General features: G+C 58.7%; 1 protein-coding gene across 1 annotated transcript; it reads left to right on the plus strand.

Annotated features, from left to right (window-relative positions):
* Positions 1 to 784: 784 nt before the first annotated feature.
* Positions 785 to 15148, plus strand: LOC141574918 (tensin-3-like). The gene is made up of 8 exons (XM_074352303.1): positions 785 to 3781; positions 6663 to 6758; positions 7057 to 7134; positions 7853 to 7930; positions 11465 to 11633; positions 13060 to 13128; positions 13216 to 13242; positions 14448 to 15148. Exons 1-8 carry the CDS (start codon positions 3658 to 3660, stop codon positions 14524 to 14526), a joined length of 720 nt encoding a protein of 239 aa, XP_074208404.1. The 5' UTR covers positions 785 to 3657; the 3' UTR covers positions 14527 to 15148.
* Positions 15149 to 20710: the final 5562 nt, after the last annotated feature.

The raw sequence follows: 20710 nt of genomic DNA on the forward strand, positions 1-20710 counted from the left end.
GAAAAGAATAAAACTCAATGATAAAGAAAATCTCTATCATTTTATTCATTGAATCATGTTGTTTATGTTTACATATAAAATATGCATATCTGTGTGCATATGCATGGCTATATTTTGGGGTTTTATGTAATAAAATTACATATTAACATTTTATTTCTTCAAAACATTGAAGCATTGTGGCAAAACGTTAGCATTTAAAAATCTTTCTTTTAAGAAATCAAATCATATACAAATGCTTGAAGTTTCTTTTTCACCTTTCCTTTATCCCATTCCCTTCTTTGCATCCAAAGAGGTAACTCTTATCCTGAAGTCAGTGTTGTTTCACTTTCCCAGCTGTTTTTTTTTTCACCAGTCCCGCGGCCTGGGGAGGGTGGGGCTCCGGCGAAAGGACGAGGGGCGGGTTCCCCTCCCGATCTCAGAGAAGCTCCCAAAAGGGCAGCGGTGTGCCCACCTGCTGCCACCTCGTGCGGCCGCGAACCATTCAAATCGCTGGCGCCAAGAGGTACCCGGCGCTCGCGATTGGCTGAGCCGGACCAGCGCCCCTGGGCGGGGCCGGCCCCCTCGCAGCGGCCGCGTGTCCCGCCCCCACGCAGGGTCCCAGACTGGGACAAGAAGCCTGCCAAGGCCTCGAGCGGCGGGGCCAAAGGCCGGGGTGGGTGGCGTCTCTAATTCTAGTCGTCACACCCCTGCCTTTGTCCATGTGGAAGACCAAGCACCCGAAAGGCGATGGGGCCTGCGGCCAGCTTCTCCCGCGCAGCCCTCACCCCTGCGTGCAGTCTCAGGACAGTGGGAGGAACTGAGAGCAAGTTAGGGTTGTCGGGCGCTGTTTCCCCAGAACCCGAGTGGAAGTGGGGGCTGGCAGCCTGTGGAGCTGTGGGCCCCCTGGGCGGACCCTGGGCAGCGGACTCCCTCCGAGAGCATGCTCTGGCCCTGGCTGGGGGGCTGGCAGGTGCCCGGAAGTATGAAACTCCTCAGGGGCTTCCCGGGGGCTCTGGGCTCAGAAGAGGGTGGCCTGGCTTCCACTGCTGCTCGGAGCCGGCCCTCAGCCTGGGGAGGAAGTCACCAGCTCTCGGGGTTACGTCCCCAAAGTGCCTGGATCTGAGGGGTTAAACAGGCGAGAGAACAGCTCTGTCCAGCTTTTTATTCAAAATTCTTCTACTCAATTAAGGAGATCATAAAAATGCTAAGCATGTCCCTTTCTTCCCGGGAGCTCAATGGACCGACCCATTGTGGTTTCATATGGGGAGCCCGTGGCCTGGGGGGCTGCCGAGGCCCTGAATTGGCCTTTGTGCCAGACTGAGCTCATGGCCGGGCTGCGCTGTGGCCAGATGCCCGGTCCAATCCCCTCCCTGCTCCGTTGGCAAGAGTCCCCGTGACCGTGGCCCTCATCCTGCCCACAGACTCTGCGGAGTGCTTGTCAAGGGCCCTGTTCTGGAACGTTCTCAGCAGACCCTCCTATGGGTCTGCGTGAGCTCAGCCCGTCATCCCAGGGCGGAGGGCTGGCCTGCCCCATTTTGGACTGGCACTCAGAAGAGGCAGGTGTGGCTGGCATTTGCCTGGCGGTTCCTGCCTGGGGGGGCCTGGGGAACAGTCCTGGGCAGAGGGCACCTCCTTGCTAGCCCTGCTGGGCACACAGAGGGTGGTGGAGTTACTGTGGTCGTCATTCTGAGCCACAAATTTAAGAACATTTCTTCTGGGCCGTCCCCCCACCTCAAAATAGCTGATATGCGGCCTGGGCATTGATTTTTTCCAGCTGAACCCCAGGAGCGGAGCTTCCTCTGTTTCCTGGGTGTTTTGTATGGACCCCTACTTGTTCTGTCGGGGGTGCCACTTCTCCCGAGGGAAGAAAGCCACCAGAGGTTCTGTTGTAACCTCTGGAATGTGCCTTTTCCTGGAAAGGCTGCAGTGAAATTTCAGGGAGGTGGAGGAGGGGAAAGGCCCCGGGGCTGTTTTCAGGCACAGCTGGTCACATGACTGTGGCACTTAGGGCCTTGGCATTTTTTAAAGGTGGACATAGAACTGGCGGGAGGTCAGGGCTCTCAGCCTCTGCTCCCCATCCTTAAACGCAGCAGCTGCAGGGAGACAGGTGGTGAGGGAGTGTCTTCTGCAGCCTGGTGGTGCCCTGGTGGGTGTGAGCTCCTGTCTGCTTCAGGAAACAGTGAGTCCAGCCCAGACCTCAGGCTGCCCTCCACATGTGGCCCCCGTGTCCCAGGCGGCCTGGCCTCTGGGGAAGGGGCTGGGAGCCGGGAGCCGCCCGGAGCAGCCCCAGCTGGCCATCTCTGCCCCCCACGAGTCTGGGCTGCTTGTCTCCACCCCCGTGGGGTGGAGTCACGACTTAGAAAGGCAGAGCTAGTGAGGTTGTCACAGTGGAAAAAAATACGACTTCTGTGAGTGAGATTCCCTTACTTAAAGAATAACAGTCATACACGTTCAGCCCCAGATCTGGAAAACAGCCTGTGACCCAGACCCTGCTCCGTCCGGTCCCCAGTGCAGGTGGGAGAGGCTGCCGGTCCCTCCGCCGTGTCAGGGTCACCCCAGGCCCGGTCCCTCCGCCCCTCCCCACATGCTGTGTGCAAGCCCCCACCTGGGGGCCCCGTCCCGCCCGCGGGGCTGGGGGCAGCCCCACGGAGAAGTGCAGAAGGAACCCCGTGTCTCGCCAGGCCAGGAGGTTGGGGCTGGAGTCGGTGCGTACGGGGCTGGGACAGGGCGTTTCCCAAGATGAGACAGGCTTCCTGCTCTCCCGGGTTTGTGTCCCGGGCCCTGACCCGCTGCAGACAGGGCTGCAGGCTCCACAGAAAGGCGGTGTTACAGCTGCCGTTCTGCACTGCATTACGCTTCAGATTGCTAGTTGTCTTTCTATAAAAGGTGCAGGTCTGTGAAGGAAGCTCTGGGCTCTGCTCCTCTCTGGGCACCATCAGGGTTGCCTGAGGTTACCACCGCCCTGACCCATCGCTCTTTCTTCCTGTGTCATCAGTGGAAGGCCTGCGAGAGCCAGGCTTCAACCCAGAGGCAAGGCAGGGAGGGATGTTCTTGTTAAGTGACAGTCAGCGCTCACCTGGGGCGGGTGGAGAGCGCGGGGCCAGGCTCAGCCCTTGGCCCTGACCAACAGGTGACCGCCACACCGAAAAGGGGCTCACAGCCCCACCTAGGTGGGAACCGCTGACCAGAGCAGCCACATCTTCCCCAACCACCGGATGGAGGGCCACCCGTGGCCACATCTTTACCGTTCCCTGGGGCAGAGAGGGAAATTTGTAGTAAACATGCAGTGACTTTGGGGTCACATGCGCAGACTTGGAAAGTGCGATCAGAAACTTCTTTCCTTCTGTTGAAAGTTGACAGTGTCCTTTCTAATATCGCAAGAAATGCCAGGCCGGGAGACGGCCCAGGTGGCCTCCCTTGGTGCTGGGCGCCACTGCTTGTGGGGACATGCGGTCTGGGCGTGTGTGCCTGTTTCCTGGTGGGGGTGTCACGGGGGCTTTGCAGGTGCTGTGGGGTTGACGGGGGTCATATGTGTACTATGTGTGTGTACATGAAAGCCGCACCTCTGTCTGGTGACCCTGCAGACCCCGGCCATCACCGGGTGTGGCCGTCGGAGAGGCAGGCCATGGTCCCCGCTGCGCACACACTCACACCTCTTTCCCTCCTGCAGCCATCGCCATGCTGAAGGACAAGGAGCCCAGGGCCTTCATCGTCAGGGACAGCCACTCCTTCCGGGGCGCCTACGGGCTGGCCATGAAGGTGGCCATGCCCCCGCCCTCCGTCCTGCAGCTGAACAAGAAAGGTGGGTCCCGGACGGCTCTGCTCAGCCCCACCTGCTGCTTAACCTTCCCGCCCATGCGGCCCTGGGGACAGGAACAGCCCTCACGGGTCTTCTCAGCATTTCCTGTCTCGGCTCTGTTTTAGGAAGTGCTGCCCAGCTCAAGAACGGAGGTTAATTGTCAGCTTTATTTTTCTGATTGCTCTGAGCAGGTGACCCAGCCCATGGGTCAGATGCCGGACACGGTGCCCACTCTCAGCCTGTCTGCCTCAGTCCCTCTGACTTCCGAGCGTAAACGTCTAATAAGTTCCCCTGTCTTCTCCCTGGCTCTCTGTCCAGTGCACACAAGCACACGTGTCCTCCCCTCTTACACCAGAGGCGGCTCACCACATGCCTGGCCTTCGTTCCTCCTCCCAGCCGAGCGTTCTGGTGGATTGAACGCGAGCCGGTGCGGGCCTGGTGTCACCAGGTCACCCCTCGGGGGAGAGGACGGAGCCTTCCGCCCTCCGGGCCAGGGCTTCGGCCGGTGCCGAGGGCCAGCGGGTACCACGTGGTTCACTCGGGCCTCTTGCTCTGTAACGGGCGCTCCGTGGCTTGACATCGTCAGGCCCAGGGAAGTGCGTGGTGCCTGCGCACAAGGCGAGCGTTGTCCTGCACCTGGTGGGTGTGCAGTGGACCCAGGCCGCGGGACTGTGGGGAGCCCGCCATGCCCTTCCCTCCCCGGGCATCGTAACCCAGCACCACTGTTCCTTCGGGGCCCCAGGTCCCCCGGCTCCGCCCCGCGAGGCCCGTCCAGCTGGCCCCGTGTCCTGTTGGTGGCCCCCCGGGAGCCTGCAAGCCACCAGCTCCCGGGAACAGCAGACACGCTGTGCTCGGCCTGGCCTCTTCCCAAGAACCCTGGTTCTCTGCCGGGAGCAGTGCCTAGAAACCGAGCTCCAATCACCAGGTTGCCCTTCGCTTCTGACTCTTGGCTTCCCTCCAGACCAGAGCTGGGGAAGACACCATTTTTAAAAATTCCTGAACTAAAGCTGATGCCACCAGCTCGCATACAGGGTCACGAGGTCCTTCCTCGCCTTCTCCCTCGGGGACAGGCTTGGCTTCCAGCAAATCAGTTTACGTCCTCCCTTCTCTGACCCCTAACACTTACTCTCATTTTTCTTTTTCTGTCACCCTCCTCTTTGCCTTTTTTTTTCTTATCGTTATGCTGCAAACGCTAAAGAATGGGAGTTTTTTTTTTTTATGGGAGTTTTTTTTTACCTCTCTTTCCCCCTAAACGGAGATTGTGGATGTCAGCACGTCACATGGCTCTTCCGGGGGGCACCTGGGCTCGCCTGGGGGCAGCGGGCATCAGAATAAGCAGGTTCTGAAGCCCCGGTGTTTAAAAAAGGTGCCGCTGCCCGCTTCCCTCAGACTCATGCCCAGCACCCAGTCCTTGGGTGAACTCTTTGCTTAAAGCTTCCTGGTGGAAAAGCGCCTGGAGTGAGTTACACCCTGCGGAATGTGAGACTCGGTGGCCCAGGGGTTATCAGGACGCAGGTGGTGGATGTGTGCACAGCAGCGGGGAGGGGCTGGGAAGGGGTGAGCCCGGGGCCGTGGTTGGAAGTGAGGGAGGGAGATGCTGTGTGCACACCAGCCAGGAGAGGGGAGCCTGGGACGGGAAGGAAGGAAGGAAGGAGGGACCACCACACACTCACTCCTGAGTGGAAACCAGGGCTTCTGGAGCTCAGGAGCTGCGTCGGCTTGACTGGGGGATGCAGGCGCTGGGCTGCAGGGAAACCCGTGGCTGACAGTTACAGCAGGAGTCTGGAGGCAGGAGTCAGAGCCCCGCAGCTGCCCAGCTCCTCTGTCTCCGCTGAGGCTTTTAAAGCGAGGCCACCTTTACCCCTCCTGCGTGCATCGCCTTTCAGGGAACACAGACGGTGGTGTGTAACTGTCCCCTCCAGGTGTGCAACCCGCCCATCTCTCAGGCTGACCTGCCTCAGCCTTGAGGCAGAGGCCACAAATAGGGGCTCTTGCAGGGGCAGACATCGGGGCTCACCGGCTTCGCCCGGCCCCTGGATGTGGCATTTGGATTTCAGAGCCCAGGGACAGATCTGAGAGGAGAGCTGGCCAAACCCGGAAAGAGGCCCACGGGTCCCCATGCCCCACTGGTTTCCCGGGGAGTGGGCAGCCATGGCCGCACGGCTGGGTTCCCGCAGTCACTTCGTGCCCTGGAACCCTTCCTGCCGGCTACCTGTCCCGTGCAGTGCCAGCACTCAGATGGCTGATGCCGTCTCTGTGTGTAACATGCGTCACGGGAGCCAGCTGGTCCTGCGTCAGAAGCATGAGTGGTCATGCAGGCTCGTCCCCACGGAGGACCAGGAGCGCCGTGCTGGTCAGCGCAGGGCGGCGGCTCCTGTCCCTTCTGCTCATCTGTGCTTTCCCTCCCTGGACCACCTGCCGTTCCCTGGCGTTTCATGCTGTGCTTTCTCTCTGGGCTCGTGGGCCGGGTGAACGCAGGTGTGCGGGGGCCCGCCCTCCGGGGGCTCCTGCAGCTGGCTCGGGGCTCAGTTACCCAGGAGACTGGCACCACCCGGCTCTTTCCCGCAATGAGTTCTGGGGCATCATGCAGGGTCTGGGTCTCCCTGGCCTCCCGCTCAGGAGGGGAAGGAGCTGGAGTCCACATCACTGGCTCTTAGCTGCTTGTCCAGGTCCCTGGGGACGGTTCTGCAGGATGTTGCAAACGGTCCCCCGGGGACTCCCCAGCTCCAGGCATGGTCACTGGAGGCGTTCTGGCCGCCCATCCAGGCCATGACCCCCCCCAGCTCAGCTGCCTCCCGCGGGGCCGAGCTCTCCTTCCCATGTCCCCACCTTCCCAGGCGCTCGGTCTGTAAAACTTCTCTTCCTTTTGAATCTCTTGCCCCAGCTGGAGACTTGGCCAACGAACTGGTCCGGCATTTCTTGATCGAGTGCACCCCGAAGGGAGTGCAGTTGAAAGGATGCCCCAACGAGCCGTATTTCGGTGAGTGGCCGAGAGCCCGTGGTCGGCGTCCTGAACCCACAAGCCCGTTCATAGTGGGAGCTGCCTCGGATCCCGCAGGCGGTGTGGCCAGTCCTTTACAGATGGGCGGGGGGTGTCTCTGCCAAGAACCAGCCGCAGTCCCCTTCCCCCGACCCTTCCCCACCTGCCACGCTCCTCAGTTATTGAGGCTTTGCCCAGAGCCCCCCAGTAACAGAGCGTGCGCGCTGCTGAAGATAGAAGGGCCCCCTTTCAGAAGGTGCAGTGTGCTAATGCCTCTTTTGTCTTTGCCCGTCCGCAGGGAGCCTGACGGACTTGGTGTGCCAGCATTCCATCACGCCCCTGGCTCTGCCCTGCAAACTGCTCATTCCAGACAGAGGTACGCTGCCGGCTGCCCCAGGGCCGCTCTGGTTGGCTGGGTGGGCTCGCCCGCCCGCACAGATGCAGTGAGAACTATCAGACCGGAAGTTCCTTCTGCTCCCACGCTGGGGGTCCGCCCTGAGTAGCCCACCCCAGTCACGTAAGAGGTGGTCCCTCTGCACACACAGCCCTCGGTCGTATCTTCACATCGTGGGCTTTGGGAACAGTTTCAGTGGAGCAGAGACCCGTGGCTCAAAATTACAACATGCCTGGACTCAGGGACCTTCAGGGCCATTTACGTGTGAGTTTTATAATTCTGCACGATCACCAGCTGTTGATATTGTTGGCCAGAGGTGTGGGAAGGGCTCGGCTCTTTCCCTTGGTGTCTGTCTGAAAACACCCACAACACAGATTTAACACAAAGTGGCGTCCACTTCCCCGGATAGCCTCGAGGTCACAAATTGCATCATGGTCCAGAAAGACGATTCGTTTAAAATACAGGCAAAGCTGACTTGCTTTCTAAGATGCAGTTGTTCGTCTCCATTCACCCAGAGACGAGGAGGGTGTTTCACTGGGCTGCACCTGCCCCGGACATGGTGACGGTTTCTCCAGGCTGGGCTGTTTTCGCCTGGGGAGACCCCTCTCTCCGCGAGCTCAGTCACGGGCTTCCCCGCTGTCACGAGGGTTCTTGCCGGCGAGCCGGACCCATGTCTGTGTTTTCTTGCTCCTCCCGGCAGATCCGTTGGAGGATATAACAGAAAGCTCTCCCCAGACCATGGCCAACTCCGCGACGGAGCTGCTGAAGCAGGGGGCAGGTGGGTCCCTGCTGCGTCCCCCAAACCTCCCGGTCCTGGGCACTGCCGGGCTCCTTTCCTCCCCGTGCATCCCGGGAGGTTTCCGTTGGGAAGCTGCACTGGGGCTGGGGGGCCCAGGGGTCGGGGCGGCAGGTCCAGGACTCCGCAGGCTGATCAGGACCAAATTCCGTGGAATCAAGGTCGAGTCCTGGGTTTTGTTCGGGGGGGTGTGGTGAGGCAGGGCGTGATGACCTGCCCCTCCAGCTGCAGGCGTGCAGATGTGCACGTGACCAGTGAGTCCACAGAGGGACTCACGCTGCCCCCAGCCCAGGCTGACCCCAGGCGGCGACTCCCCGGAGCACTGTGTTCTTAGTAACAGGCTTTATTTTTCAGCACAGGTTTAGGTTCACAGCAAACCTGGCAGGAAGGTACAGGGATTTCCCATGTGGCCCTGCCCCCACACGTGCACAGCCTTCATCCCAGTCCCTGAGCCTGCAGGGGCCCGTCATCGTCACCAGCGCCCACAGTTTACACGAGGGCTCCCTCTCGGCTGTGTAAGGACACGTGTCCAGCATTGCTGTCCCACAGAGCAGTGCCTCCGTGCTCCACCCACTCGCCCCCCTCCCTCACCCTGGCCACCCCTGGTCCTTGATGGCCCCGTGGTTTTGCCCTTTCCAGAGTGCCGCATAGTTGGAATCATACAGCACGTAGCTCTTTAGACTGGCTTTCTTCCCTGGGTCATATGCATTCAGGACCCCTCCATGTCCCTTCACGGCTCTGTGGCGTGGTTCTTTTTATCACCAAATGATATCCCATCGTCGGGACGGACCACAGTGTATTTGTCCATTCGCCTGCTGAAGGACATCTTGGTTGTGTCCACGTTTTGGCAGTTGCAAATAAAGCTGCTGTAAACAGCCACATTCAGGTTACGACGTGGACATAATTTTCATCTCCTTTGGGTAAAGACTGGGGAGCCCAAATGCTGGATCGTAGGGTAGGAGTGTGTTCATTCTGTAAGGAGGCACCAAACCGTCTTCCAAAGTGGCCACACCGTTTGCATCCCCACCGGCAGTGCTGAGTGTCCTGTGGCCCCACGTCCTCCCCAGCGTGTGGTGGCGTCTGTGTGCTGGGTCGTGGTCCCTCTTGTTGTTTTGATGGCATCTCGTTGTTTTAATTTCGCATTTCCCTGGCAACATTTGACATGAAGTGTCTTCTCAGGTGCTCATTTGCCATCTGTGTGTGTGTCTTCTTCGCTGAGATGGCTCCGAAGGCTGTTTGTCCATTTTTAAATAAGGTTGTTGTTTTCCTATTGTTGAGTTCCGAGGGCTCTTCGTATGTGCTGAATACAGTTCTCTGTGCGATTTGTCTTTTGCAAATACTTTCTCCCAGGCGGTGGCTGGTCTTCCCGTTCTCTTGACAGTGTCTCTCTTGGGGCAAAAAACGTTTTGTGGGAATGAAATCCATTTTTCAGTACTTCCCTCCATGGATCGTGGCTTTTGTACTGTATCTAAAAATCATCACCAAACCAAAGTCATCGAAATTTTCTCCTTTGTTGTCTTATAAGAGTTATAGTTTTGGGTTTTACACTTAGGTCTACGTTCTATTTTGAGTTAATTTCTGTGAAGGGTGGAAGGTCTGGGTCCAGATTCATGGTTTTGGACGTGGATGTCCGGTTGTTTGAGCCACATTTGCTGAAGAGACTGTCTTTGCTCCTCTGTCAGAGATTGGTTGGCAGTGCTTATGTAGGTCTGTTTCCGGGCTGACCGTCCTGCTCCATTGATCTGTCTGTCTGTTATTTCACGAACACCACACTGTCTTGATTGCTGTAGCTTTTGAGTAAATCCTGAAGGCGGGTAGTGTCAGTCCTCCAACCAAGGTCTTCCCCTTCAGTCCCGTGCTGGCTGCCCTGGGTCTCCTGTCTCTCCGTAGATACTTCAGAACCAGTCTGTTGACGCCCACAGAGTATTGGAATTTCAGTGACTCCACAGATCAGCTTGGGGAGAAACGACACTTTGACTCTGTTGAGTCTCCCTGTCCATGAACATGGGACATCTCTCCATTTATTTAGTTCTTTGATTCCATTAGTGGGACTTTAGCCATTTTCCTCATATAGGTCTTGTACCTATTTTAGCAGATTTACACCTACCTATTTCATTTTGAGCGAGGTGCTAATATACACGGCATTGTGGACTTTTTTTTAATTGAAGTATGCTCAGTTGCAGTGTGTCAATTTCCAGTGCACGGCATCACGTTTCAGTCATACATGTACATAAGTATATTTGTTGTCATGTTTTTGTGCATGATAGGTGTTTATAATTCCACATTCCACTGTCTTCTGCTGGTGTCCAGGAAAGGGACTGACTTGTGTGTGGTCACCTTGTACCATGTTGTGTGTGGTCACCTGCAGCCTTGTGCAGTAGCTCACTCTTCTCAGGCCAGGTCACTCCTGCAGCATTGGGTGCCCAGCTAGTGACCCCAGCTTGAGAGGGTTGTGGATGAGCCAGAGACCACAGGGCTGTTGCGGGTCTGCGGCTCTGAGGGACGGACACGGCTGGAGAGGACTAGGGGCCCCATGACCTGAGATCCCCGGTTGGAGGCCTTTCCCACAAGGTGGACATTGACTCTCAGAAGTGCTGGTGAGGGAATCCCTGTGTCTGTGGGAGGCTGGACTAGGCTGCCCCCGTTCTCCACCTTTCTCTGCCTGTGGAGTTCTTCGTAGCTATGACTCCGGAAACAAAGGAATATGCAGGAAACAGGCATTTTCTTGTTGCTTCCTCTGCCCAATGTGCATCATTCTTCTGTGCCGGTTTTCTCAGCAACGCTGCTCAAGTAAAACCTCTCTGTTTTCAAAGGAGACTTTTAGTGCTGGACTCTCTGTAGACCATCCTTAAAGGATACGCTCTCCGTGGCCAGAACAAAGGTGACAGGAGTTTGCCCAAAATAGCGAACACGCTAGAACCGAGACCCCGAAAGGCAGCAGGGGTCTGTGTCAGTCCCAGTTCTGATCCAGGCCTGCCGCCCCCGCAGGACCCTTGGCCTGCAGACGTCAACATTATCGTGATAATCTCTCCCCAAGTCAGTAGCCACAAAGGCCAGATGAGCAGGTGCCGAAAAGTCCCTCGGGGACCAAAACATGGTCACATGAACCGCCGTGCCCCTGCCGCTCTGCTTTTGTGTAAAAAGGCTTCTCCTGGCCCAAGAGGAATGGCCATCCTCTCTGCAGGGCCCAGTTGAAAGGGCCAGTCCTGGGTGACAGCCCGTGGCAGCTTGGAAGCTGCGTCCCCATGGCAGAGGCCATGAGCTCGCCGCCTGCGCCTTGTTGCCGGGGGTCATCCCCACCCAGGTGCCAGGGCAAATTACGCAGCAGGTGGACAGTCGTCCGGGTCTCCTTGGCCCCAGACAGGGTGACTCTCACACTGGCCTTGGGGCAGGTGTGTCTCTGGGTCGCCACTGTCCAGGCCGGTGGAATTAGGAGCAAAGGGCGTTGGCCTCGGCCGCACCTCACCCGGGCCGCGGGGATGTGCGGTTCACATGCCTCCCCTCCGTGTCTTCCAGCCTGCAACGTGTGGTACCTGAACTCCGTGGAGGTGGAGTCCCTCACCGGACACCAGGCCATTCAGAAGGCCCTGAGCATCACCCTGGTCCAGGAGCCGCCCCCCTTGTGCACGGTCGTGCACTTCAAGGTGTCGGCCCAGGGCATCATGCTGACGGACAACCAGAGGAAGTGCGTGTGCAGGGCGGCAGGGGCGGGCGTGGAAGGTGTCATTTTTGCAAATGCAAACATCTTTCAAGTCGTTTCTGAGAAAGACTCAGACTGTGATAGGAGCCACTCCCCTGCCCTTCAGTGTCACTGCTCCTGGCTGGAGGTCATCCCGTCCAGGCGAGCCTGTGATCTTTACGTCCACGTAACATCAGTGATTATGTAATAACATAGTAACACAAGGATGCTTGATGCTAACAGAAAGCATTCATTTCCTAGACGTGAGAGCGCGTCAGTACCGTCTGAACGCCCAGACGGCAGGCACCACCTCCGCCCCCGGGGCTTCCCTCTGAGCAGGGCTTCCGGCGGGACACCAGGGAGGGACACCGGGGAGCCTGGCCCGAGTGTGGGGGCGCGGACAGAATGGCGGCAGACGCGTTCCTCCCCTGGGCGGGGCCTCGGACCAGGGTCAGAGGCATTTCAGAGGAAGTTGCTCTTTGTTATGCAGATGGCCTTGCTGACCAGGGGGCCATGCCATCAGCCCTAAAGGTGGTGGCAGGAGCTTCATGGGGCAGTGGTGGGTTGGGGGGGGCCGGCAAGGAGCACGGCTTCTTTCTTCAGAGCATCTCTGTTGCTCCCAGCTGCGTGCTCTTCCTGTGTCTCTGGCTTCCCTGTGTCCTGATAAATCTGCGGGGGCAGGCTGCGTCCACTGCACTCAGAGTCCTTCCTGTGGCTAGAGACGGGACTGAACTCACTGGCTGATATGGGCAGAGGGCCTGGGTCCCCGGTGACAGCCAGCCTCGGGGTCCCCAGATGCCTGGGCTCCGCCTGTGCCCTCCCTGACGCTGGCCCCTCCTCTCTTGCCTTCTCCTATGAGAGCACAGCCGCCAGCCTCTGGGGACACCACCATGCTGGACTGTGTCATGGAGCCTCATGACCCCAGGCCCATAGGAGCAGGGCAGGCTGTCAGGGAAATGGGGACCTGGGACCATGGACAGAGGGGTCCCCTGGGGAAACGGGGAGCCAGGACTGAGGACAGAGAGAGGGGTCCCCTGGGGGCTCCCCCGCAGCTGTGCGGGGCCCCTGTTAGCAGCACGTCCCTGGGATTTCCTGAGCACAGCCCTCGACAGTTTGGCCCCTGTCCTGGGGCTGCGGCTGGCTCTTCACATGCTGTTTCACAGGCCAGCATCCAGATTGGAGACCGGGGTGTTCCCCATGGGTGAGGGCAGGCAGTCGGGCGTCACTCCCTGTGACCTGTCCCCCACACGCTCTGCAAAGAGCCCCTCACCCAGGCCCTGCCCACTTTCCTAGAGCGCCAGCTTCAGGTCTGCTCACTTCCAGTGGGTGAAAACGCAGAATACGCTTCTGCCCCGAATCTCCTCGTGGGGGCCCCAGTGCCTCACTGTCCCCGGGACACCCAGTGACGGGCTCGCCCGCCTGTCCCCCACAGGCTCTTCTTCCAAAGGCACTACCCCGTGAGCAGCGTGATCTTCTGCGTGCTGGACCCCCAGGACAGGAAGTAAGGAGTGTGTGTGTGCCAGCCCCGTGCCGCACCCGCCGGGCCAGGGGCCTGAACCTCACTCTCCCTTGCTCTCTGACTTGCCAGGTGGATCACAGATGGCCCCTCCTCAAGGTATGTCGCCAGCGGTCTCCACAGCCTCTTAGTGGATGGTTGCCTCTGAAGCTGAATTCTTTCCCAGATGCCCAAAGAGGAAATGACCCCATAACGCCAACGGGTTGGGGTCTGGCTTTAAACAGAAATGAAAGTGTTCGTAGACAGAAAGTGTCCACAAAGGGTTACCTTTTCTGCTTGCTCTTTGAGCAGTATGTACGTCCAGCCCATAAGATACAGTACAGAGAGCATGGGGCGGTTGGCACAGCATTTCCAGCCTGGCCGCGGGGCCTTAGACCCTCCAGAGCCGTCTGCATCATTCCCCCAAACATGACTGCCACGGCGTCCAACCTCGGGGGTCCCCTTCCAGGATTCCGATTTCACACTCCTCATTTGTCTGGGCATCTGATAAAGTGCCGGGCAGGTGGGGCGTGACCCCCCAGCTCTGGCCAACAGGGTGGACGGCACTCCCCGCTGCGTGGACGGGGCCGCCCCAAGGGGGCCACTTGGCACCATCGGCCAGTCCCTCCCTTGGCATGGAAGCCACTCGGCTTATACAAAAAGATTCCCCATTTCCCTGAGAAGGAGGAGAAGGACTTTTGCCAAGGATTTGGATTCAGATAATGGTAGTTACTGTGTTAAGTCAGGGCTTGAGAAACCCTGTTCAGATAAAGGCTTCAATTCTAAGGAAAATAGTTCGACCGTGCCGTTCTCTCAGTGTCCTCTCCTGTGTGTAGCCTGTAACTCAGGAGCACGCGGCCTGAGAAGGGGGCCCTGCTGTGTTTTCACCCCCCCATCCGCTGGCCCGGGTGTGGGAGGAGTGTGGGCATCGGGCAGAGCCCACCGGCATCCACACCATCTCAGGACCAGAGCTGGGATGTTGTCACTCACGAGGTCTGTGAGGAGAGACCAGGTGGCCCCTTAGGAAGAGCCAGGTCCTCCCCTCCAAGACTCAGGTGAGGCGCTCAGGAGCCGTGCAGCGTCTGGAGGGCTCTGGCCAGGCCTGGGGTAGCCGCTGCAGTGCAAGTCCAAACCCTGTCCCTCGGGCTCCTCCCCTGTGACACCTGGGCTCAGCCCCACCCCCACAGGGTCTGGGAGGTGGAGGGAGGCGGGGCAGGTGGCTGGCGGGCTGGCGCCTGGGATGATGCAGTGGCCGGGAGGGGGAGCAGAGGCTGGCACCCGATGGGACGAGGCCCGCTGCTCGCTGACCCGCGTTCCTTTTGCAGGGTCTTCGGTTTCATGGCCTGGAAGCAGGGCAGCACCACGGACAACGTGTGCCACCTGTTCGCGGAGCATGACCCTTAGCAGCCCGCCAGCGCCATCGTCAACTTCGTGTCCAAGATCATGATCGGCTCCCCGAGGAAGATCTGAGCCTCGCACCGGAAGACCCCAGAGGGGCCGGCTGTGCCCCTGACCTCCCCAGCCCAGGAGGGAAGGGGCCCCTCCAACTTACACACCAGAACGAGCCACCCCACGGCCCAGTGGCCTTCCCGGAAAGACACGTTTCTGCCACCCAGGGCCCCAGCGGAGGAAGACGGGCGCCGGATGGGCTCCCAAAATTGCGTTCTTACATCTACGAGGGGAGGGGAGCCCAGCCCACTTGGCAGTGGCCCGAGTGGCCGCTGTGCCTCGGGGTAGCCGTCTCGGGGGGCTTCTGTCCAGCGGACACCCTGATGCCTCTGTCCTCTGGCGATCACCACGGAGAGGCTGATTGGTGGGCCTGAAAAGGGGTGCATGCCTAATGGAGGTTCGTGCAGGTCAGGCCCTCCGGATCACTGGGGCGTGAACAAGGGGTCGGCGTGATGGGCGGCGAGGCCAGGAGGTCCCTGGGTCCCCGTGGAGGGACTGCCTCTGCCTCCGCTCGCCCAGCTCTGAATGGCACGCTGGGCCATGAGGGGAACACCGTTTCCATAAAAGTTACGTTTTACTTCTGCCAAATTATTTATGGGAACAGTTTGCCAGTGCTGTGCAGTACTGGGGTCCAGTTACTGCCGCCTCCCCAGCTGGGTTCTCGGCGGAGCGTCTGCCCCGGGGCGGGTCACCGAGATTTGGAGGCTGTGGGTCCCCACTGGCGATGCTGTGGGCCGTGGCTGCTGCCCGCAGCCTTTCCGAATTCCTGACCACCCGCGCGTCCTTTCTGGGGAGGACGGTTCCAAGGGGTGGGACGCGCTTAGTTGTAGCCTCAGTCCCCACGCCGCACCGTCGTCTTGGGGTGGAGACTGCCCTGAGGACACTGCCCCGGGGACCTCTCGGTTGTCTTGTCCATGCCTGTTGGCTCCTGCCCGGGTCCTGCGTTCCGGCAGGAGGATGAGACCGGACGAGTCTCGGTCCTTCCAGGGAGCTCTGACTCAGCTCTGCTGCGTGTCCGCGGCCCGGATCAGGTGCGCTGTCTGCGCGGATGTGCGCACTGCAGTGCCGTGGTCCGACCGCCCATCGGGTGGTGGTCCAAGGTCCCGCGGATGCCACGGAGCGAGAGACGGAGCTGGGCACCACCGTCTCCTTCCCCGTCACCTGGGCGCTCGCCCCCAGGCTCTCCCTCAAACAAGGGCCTCCCGGGCGCCTCCGCATCCCCAGTCAAGCACCAGCCCTCAGGTCACCAGGAATCACCGCAGCCAGCGGTCACCGCACAGGGCTTTGGAAATGTGCTTTGTGGACTGTTTCAAAGTGGGCAGAGACAGACTCGGCCGCGGCAGAGGTGGGATGGGCCGAACCGCAGTGGGCATCGAGCGTGTGCGCCTGCACGCGTGGGTGTGCGTGCCTGTGTGACTGTGTGCGCGCGAGTGTGTGAGAGCAGGCACTGAGTCCACTGTGTAGCTCCTATTAATGCACCAAACGCAAGTGCCTCATTTCTGTGCCAAATGTTTGCCTTGGTCTTCGTGGACCACCTTCCCTGCCACGTGGCTGCGTGGCCGGTAAGAAGATTGTACCGGCATCTTCGGAGGCCCGACGCCTTGGTCCTCAGCAGTGGCCTGTCTGGCATTTCCGTTTTCCATTCTCAGCAGGAATTCAGCCCAGGGGGCAGCAGTGTGCGCTGCCCCCAAGACCTGCCCCCCTCCCGAGATGCTCGAGCCCAAAGTCTGACCTAAGGGCCCCAGGCAGGTGCCTCGTCCTTCTGATAAAGCAGGAGCGGGGAGGATTGAGAAGCACGAACCCCGAGTCAGAGAGAGCTGGGCCTCCCTGGCCGAGCTTGTCCAGAGCATGCAAGCCACAGCATTTGCTTTATAGACTGACCAGCCGCTGAGACGCGTGCTCTCAGCACCCAAGGGTGTCGGAACGCTCCCCGCCAGCAAACGGCTCCCTCGGAGGTGACGGACCGAAGGGAGCCAATCCCTGGTTCCCGAGGAGCTGGTACGACAGTGTTACATATGCAGCCGCGAACTCTGCGCTCAGGCCTCGGGGAGCCCCACCCCGGGGCCCACGGGGAGGGAACGGCCCCCAGCATCCAGCCTCCAGGTGCCGGCGGGCACAGGGGCACTGTCCCAGGGCACGCACAAGGCCCGCGCCCCGCAAGTGTCATAGCCAGGGTCCCTTAACCCACCCATTGACCTGTGCTGTGTCCCTCCAATGTTAACCTGTAATCTCCTTGAGTCACACCGCACCTGAGGGCCCCCCACCCGCGCATCCTCTGTGTCTGACCTCACCGTGCCCCCTTATCTGCCCTGCCAAGTAGTGGGTGTTTCTACTTCCGCCTTGTAAAGAGTGTACCCAGTATGTAAATGAACGTTCCACGATAACCCTCTGTATAGCGCTCTGCTCTGCTCTTTAAATATCGCTTCTATTCAGAGTGTGATAAAGTTATAAACTTGGTAAGCCTCGGGGAGGCAGGTGCTTGTTTGTGGTGTCGGATGGAAGCTTCCGGAAGGGTGTCTTGGGGTGTGGACGTGTGTGTGCACGCCTGGGTGTGCCTGCGTGTGTGTTTATTTGGGAGTTTTATTTGGGACTGTTTATGGGTCAGTAAATTCAGTTATACATTCGTGTGTGTTTTGCCTCCAGGATTATAGTCTGAGATTTCTGCCCAGCGACTTCAGAAAATTGTATTTGTAGGTTTTAAGTAGTGAATGATAGTAACTGGTTTTGATCATGGGTTCTGCTATGTTTTAGGGTTTTTTTTTTTTTCTTTTCTTTTCTTTTCTTTTCTTTTCTTTTCTTCTTTTTTTTTTTTTTTTTTTGCTGCTACATTTTTCATGTTGGTATAAAGCTCGCTGTTCCAATGGCTGTGGGAGAAAGGTCCCTGCTTAGACCAGTGTCTGATGGGACTTCCCAGATGTCTGCTGAGTTTGTTGGTGACCCAGAATAGGAAAAGCCTGGTGGGTTCACCTAATCTTTCAACGGATGCTGGTGACAGTCTCAGCCAGCTCTCCTGGGTTAGCAAGGTTCACCCCACAGCGAGGCGGGGGCCCACTGTGCTGGCTTTCTGCCCACTGGGGTCTGGAGCCGTCCTGAGCTTGACCTGCCTCCCCTGTTTGGTGAGGGCACGGGACCCTGCTGCCTGCCCTCCCTCTGTGTTCTGGAGCCTGGAGCTGCTCTGTCCCCGCAGGAGGCCAGGTGACCCCTGGGTGTGCCTGGACCTGGTCTGTGAGGGTGGGCAGTCACTGGGTGGCCCAGGCCCACCTGCCTCTCCTGGTGCAAGCTCTGCCACGGAGTGGGCGCCGTCCTCACCAGGTTCGGGCTGGGGGTGACCCTTCATATGGCTTAGAGCGGGCTGCTTCTGCTCCCACTCAGGAGAGAAACTGCCTGGCCCATGGCAGCCGTGGACAGATGGCAGCTGACCCCACCCGCAAACCTCAGGTCTCCACCCACACTGCATGACTGTGCTGGCATGGCCCTCTGGGCGCAGGCTCCGAGGACACTGTACTGGGGAGGGTGCCCTGCAGTGGTCCCCATGTCAATGCCAAGCATGGAAGGGAGGGCAGGTGGGGAAGGGGGGCTGAGTCTTGTCCACAGGAGGGTTCCACTGGGTCCTGGACCCTGGACCAGTGTCACAGCAGGGCTCTGGGCCTACTGTCTTTATGGGCACACTTTCAAGGACACAGTCTGGATTTGTCACAGTGGCTCCAGGCTGCACAGAGGACCATCGGAGACCCAGTGACCACGAGGCCTTGTGGAAGGACCCCTGCCTCGTGCCAGAGTGTCATGCTCCCTGTTCATCACTGAGCCATCCACCCGTGATGCCCCCGGCCCCGCCCACTCGGGTCTGGATCTCTCAGGGACGGCCGGTCGCTGGCGGGTAAACGTTGGGTTGGACCCTTTATCATGTTTTTTTGTCTGCTAGAGGTTTGTGTGTGGTCTCGTGTCCTGGGATGAGGGGCCCATGGACCTGGGGGTCACATTTCAGAGCAGGGGCGATGGAGCTGGGCTCAGAGCTGAACCGAAGTGTCCAGGTGGACCTGGGCTTCAAGGAAGGGACATTTCATGACGTATCTGAACACACTGGAGCCTCAGGGCTATTGAACAGATAACAAGAAAAATGATTCAAGAGCAAATGTCTTTAAAGTTCCCCAGGAATCAGAGGCCACGGTCCCAGCCTGGGCAGGGGCAGCAGTTCAGGTGGGGTGGACTGTCCCTTGTGGGGATTCTGCCAACTGACCGAGCCCCTGCAGCTTGTCCCCAAGGACCTAAGACACCAGGGTGGTGCTGGGGACTGCCACTCTCTCCCCTACCGAGACCCTGTCTGCCTCTCAGGCAGCCCCACAGGGGCCAGTGGGAGACACAGCCCCAAACTGTGGAAAGACCAGGGCAGCCGACCCGTGTGGGAGCACAGCCCACGGCTGCCTGGATCCTGGGGCTACACCTGCCCAGGGCAAGCCCTGTGGACACCTGACACTTAACTGGGACCCAGAGTCTTCTAACACAACAGCCAGATCCCCAGGATACAACAGAAAAGGACCTGCTGAACCAGGAGTCAGGGAGTTCACAGCCCAAATGAGAAAAGACGGGAGCTGAGGAAGCGGGTGCTGGGATTGCGTGGCCAGGGAGGGGGGCGTTTAAAGCAACCGCAGAATCCATGCTTTAGTGAGCAAGTCTGAATGGAAAAGCAAAAACAGAACCCCAGCACAGTCACGAAGTCACGGAAAAACCGAAGTACGGAACTAAAATGCAGAAAACAAACTAAAAACCCACTGGGAACTCCGTAGCAGAGTGGAGATGCCGGATGAACAAATCCGTGACCTTGAGGACCGATGGATAAAATCCCTGATCTGAACAACAGAGGCTTAAAAAAAAGTGAGGGGACCTGGGGACAATCATGTGAGTCACTGAGTTCCAGGAGGTGGGGAGAAGGGAGGGTTGAGGAGTATCTGAAGAAATGGCCCCAAACTCTCCAAATTCAGCCAAAGACACAAACCTGTAGATTCAAGGAGCTGAGTGAACCCCAAACAGGGGAAACCTCAAAATCCATGCGAGATTCACCGGAATCAAACTTCTGACAAGTAGAGATGAAGGAAGAATCTGGGAAGTAGCCAGAAAGAAGCGATGGTTTCCATGCACTGAGTGAAGGTGGGTTTCTCACATCAAAACACAGAGGCCAGAAGGAAATGACACATTTTTCGAGGCTGAAAGTAAAAGAAATGCCAGCTGTGAGGTCTCTGTCCAGTGAAACCGCCGTCAGGAATGAAGGGGCCATAAGGGGCCATTCTCAGGTGAAGGGAACCTGCAAGAATCGTCTTCAGCTGGCCTGCTCTTAACAATCTGCCTAAAAGACGTTCTTCAAGCAGAAATGAAACGGTGACGGGGAAACCTGGAGGGTCAGGAAGGAAGGAGGAAGGAGGGGGTACAGTGGACGCTGCTTTTCCTGGTGGGGATTACAAATAAGGCATGGCTGGCGATGGCAGCAAGAATTCCAGCTCCAGCCAGCACTCAAGCCTGGGACGTCTCAAAGTGAAGGAGGCAAAGGGACCTCAGTGGAGGTGGCACCTCCACACGTCAGCCCCAGTGCTGAAACCTGCTGACAAGGACAAATGGCATTTGTGTATGTTGTGAGATTCCACTAAATGATTGAATTAGCAATTCATCCCAGCTGGCCGTTCCAGGGCCTGTGTCCTCCCGGTGGCCCTGAGAAGCCGTCCCTGTGCACTGCCCCCCAGGGAGCCATCTCCTGTGAATTGGTCCCCTCCCCCTGCACTGTGACCTCCAATGGGACAGGAAGGCTGTGGCGGAACTGATGCCCGGGTCTCCCAGGACTTGTGCGGGAGGCGGTGGGTGAGCGCTCGCGGGCAGCCCCGCCCCCTGGTGGTCAGTGTGGCTTCACCGCAGCAGGCGGAACGCCGCGGACCCGGCGGAGCGGGAAATAGAGACAGCTGCCTTCATGCTGGAGCGTGGATGCTGCAGCCCAGCTGCGTTCACCTGCAAATCTCGGCTCGCGGGCGTAGTCACCCTGTGCCTTTGACAAGCTACGCGACCAGGCCAGTCTTCTCCTTTATCAGATGGGAACACTGCTTACGTGCTGTATCTTGAGGTCCTCTGTGCTCCCAGGAGCAGGCCGTGTGCGGGG

The sequence above is a fragment of the Camelus bactrianus genome, chromosome 24, assembly GCF_048773025.1.
Source record: "Camelus bactrianus isolate YW-2024 breed Bactrian camel chromosome 24, ASM4877302v1, whole genome shotgun sequence".
Lineage (NCBI taxonomy): Eukaryota > Metazoa > Chordata > Mammalia > Artiodactyla > Camelidae > Camelus > Camelus bactrianus.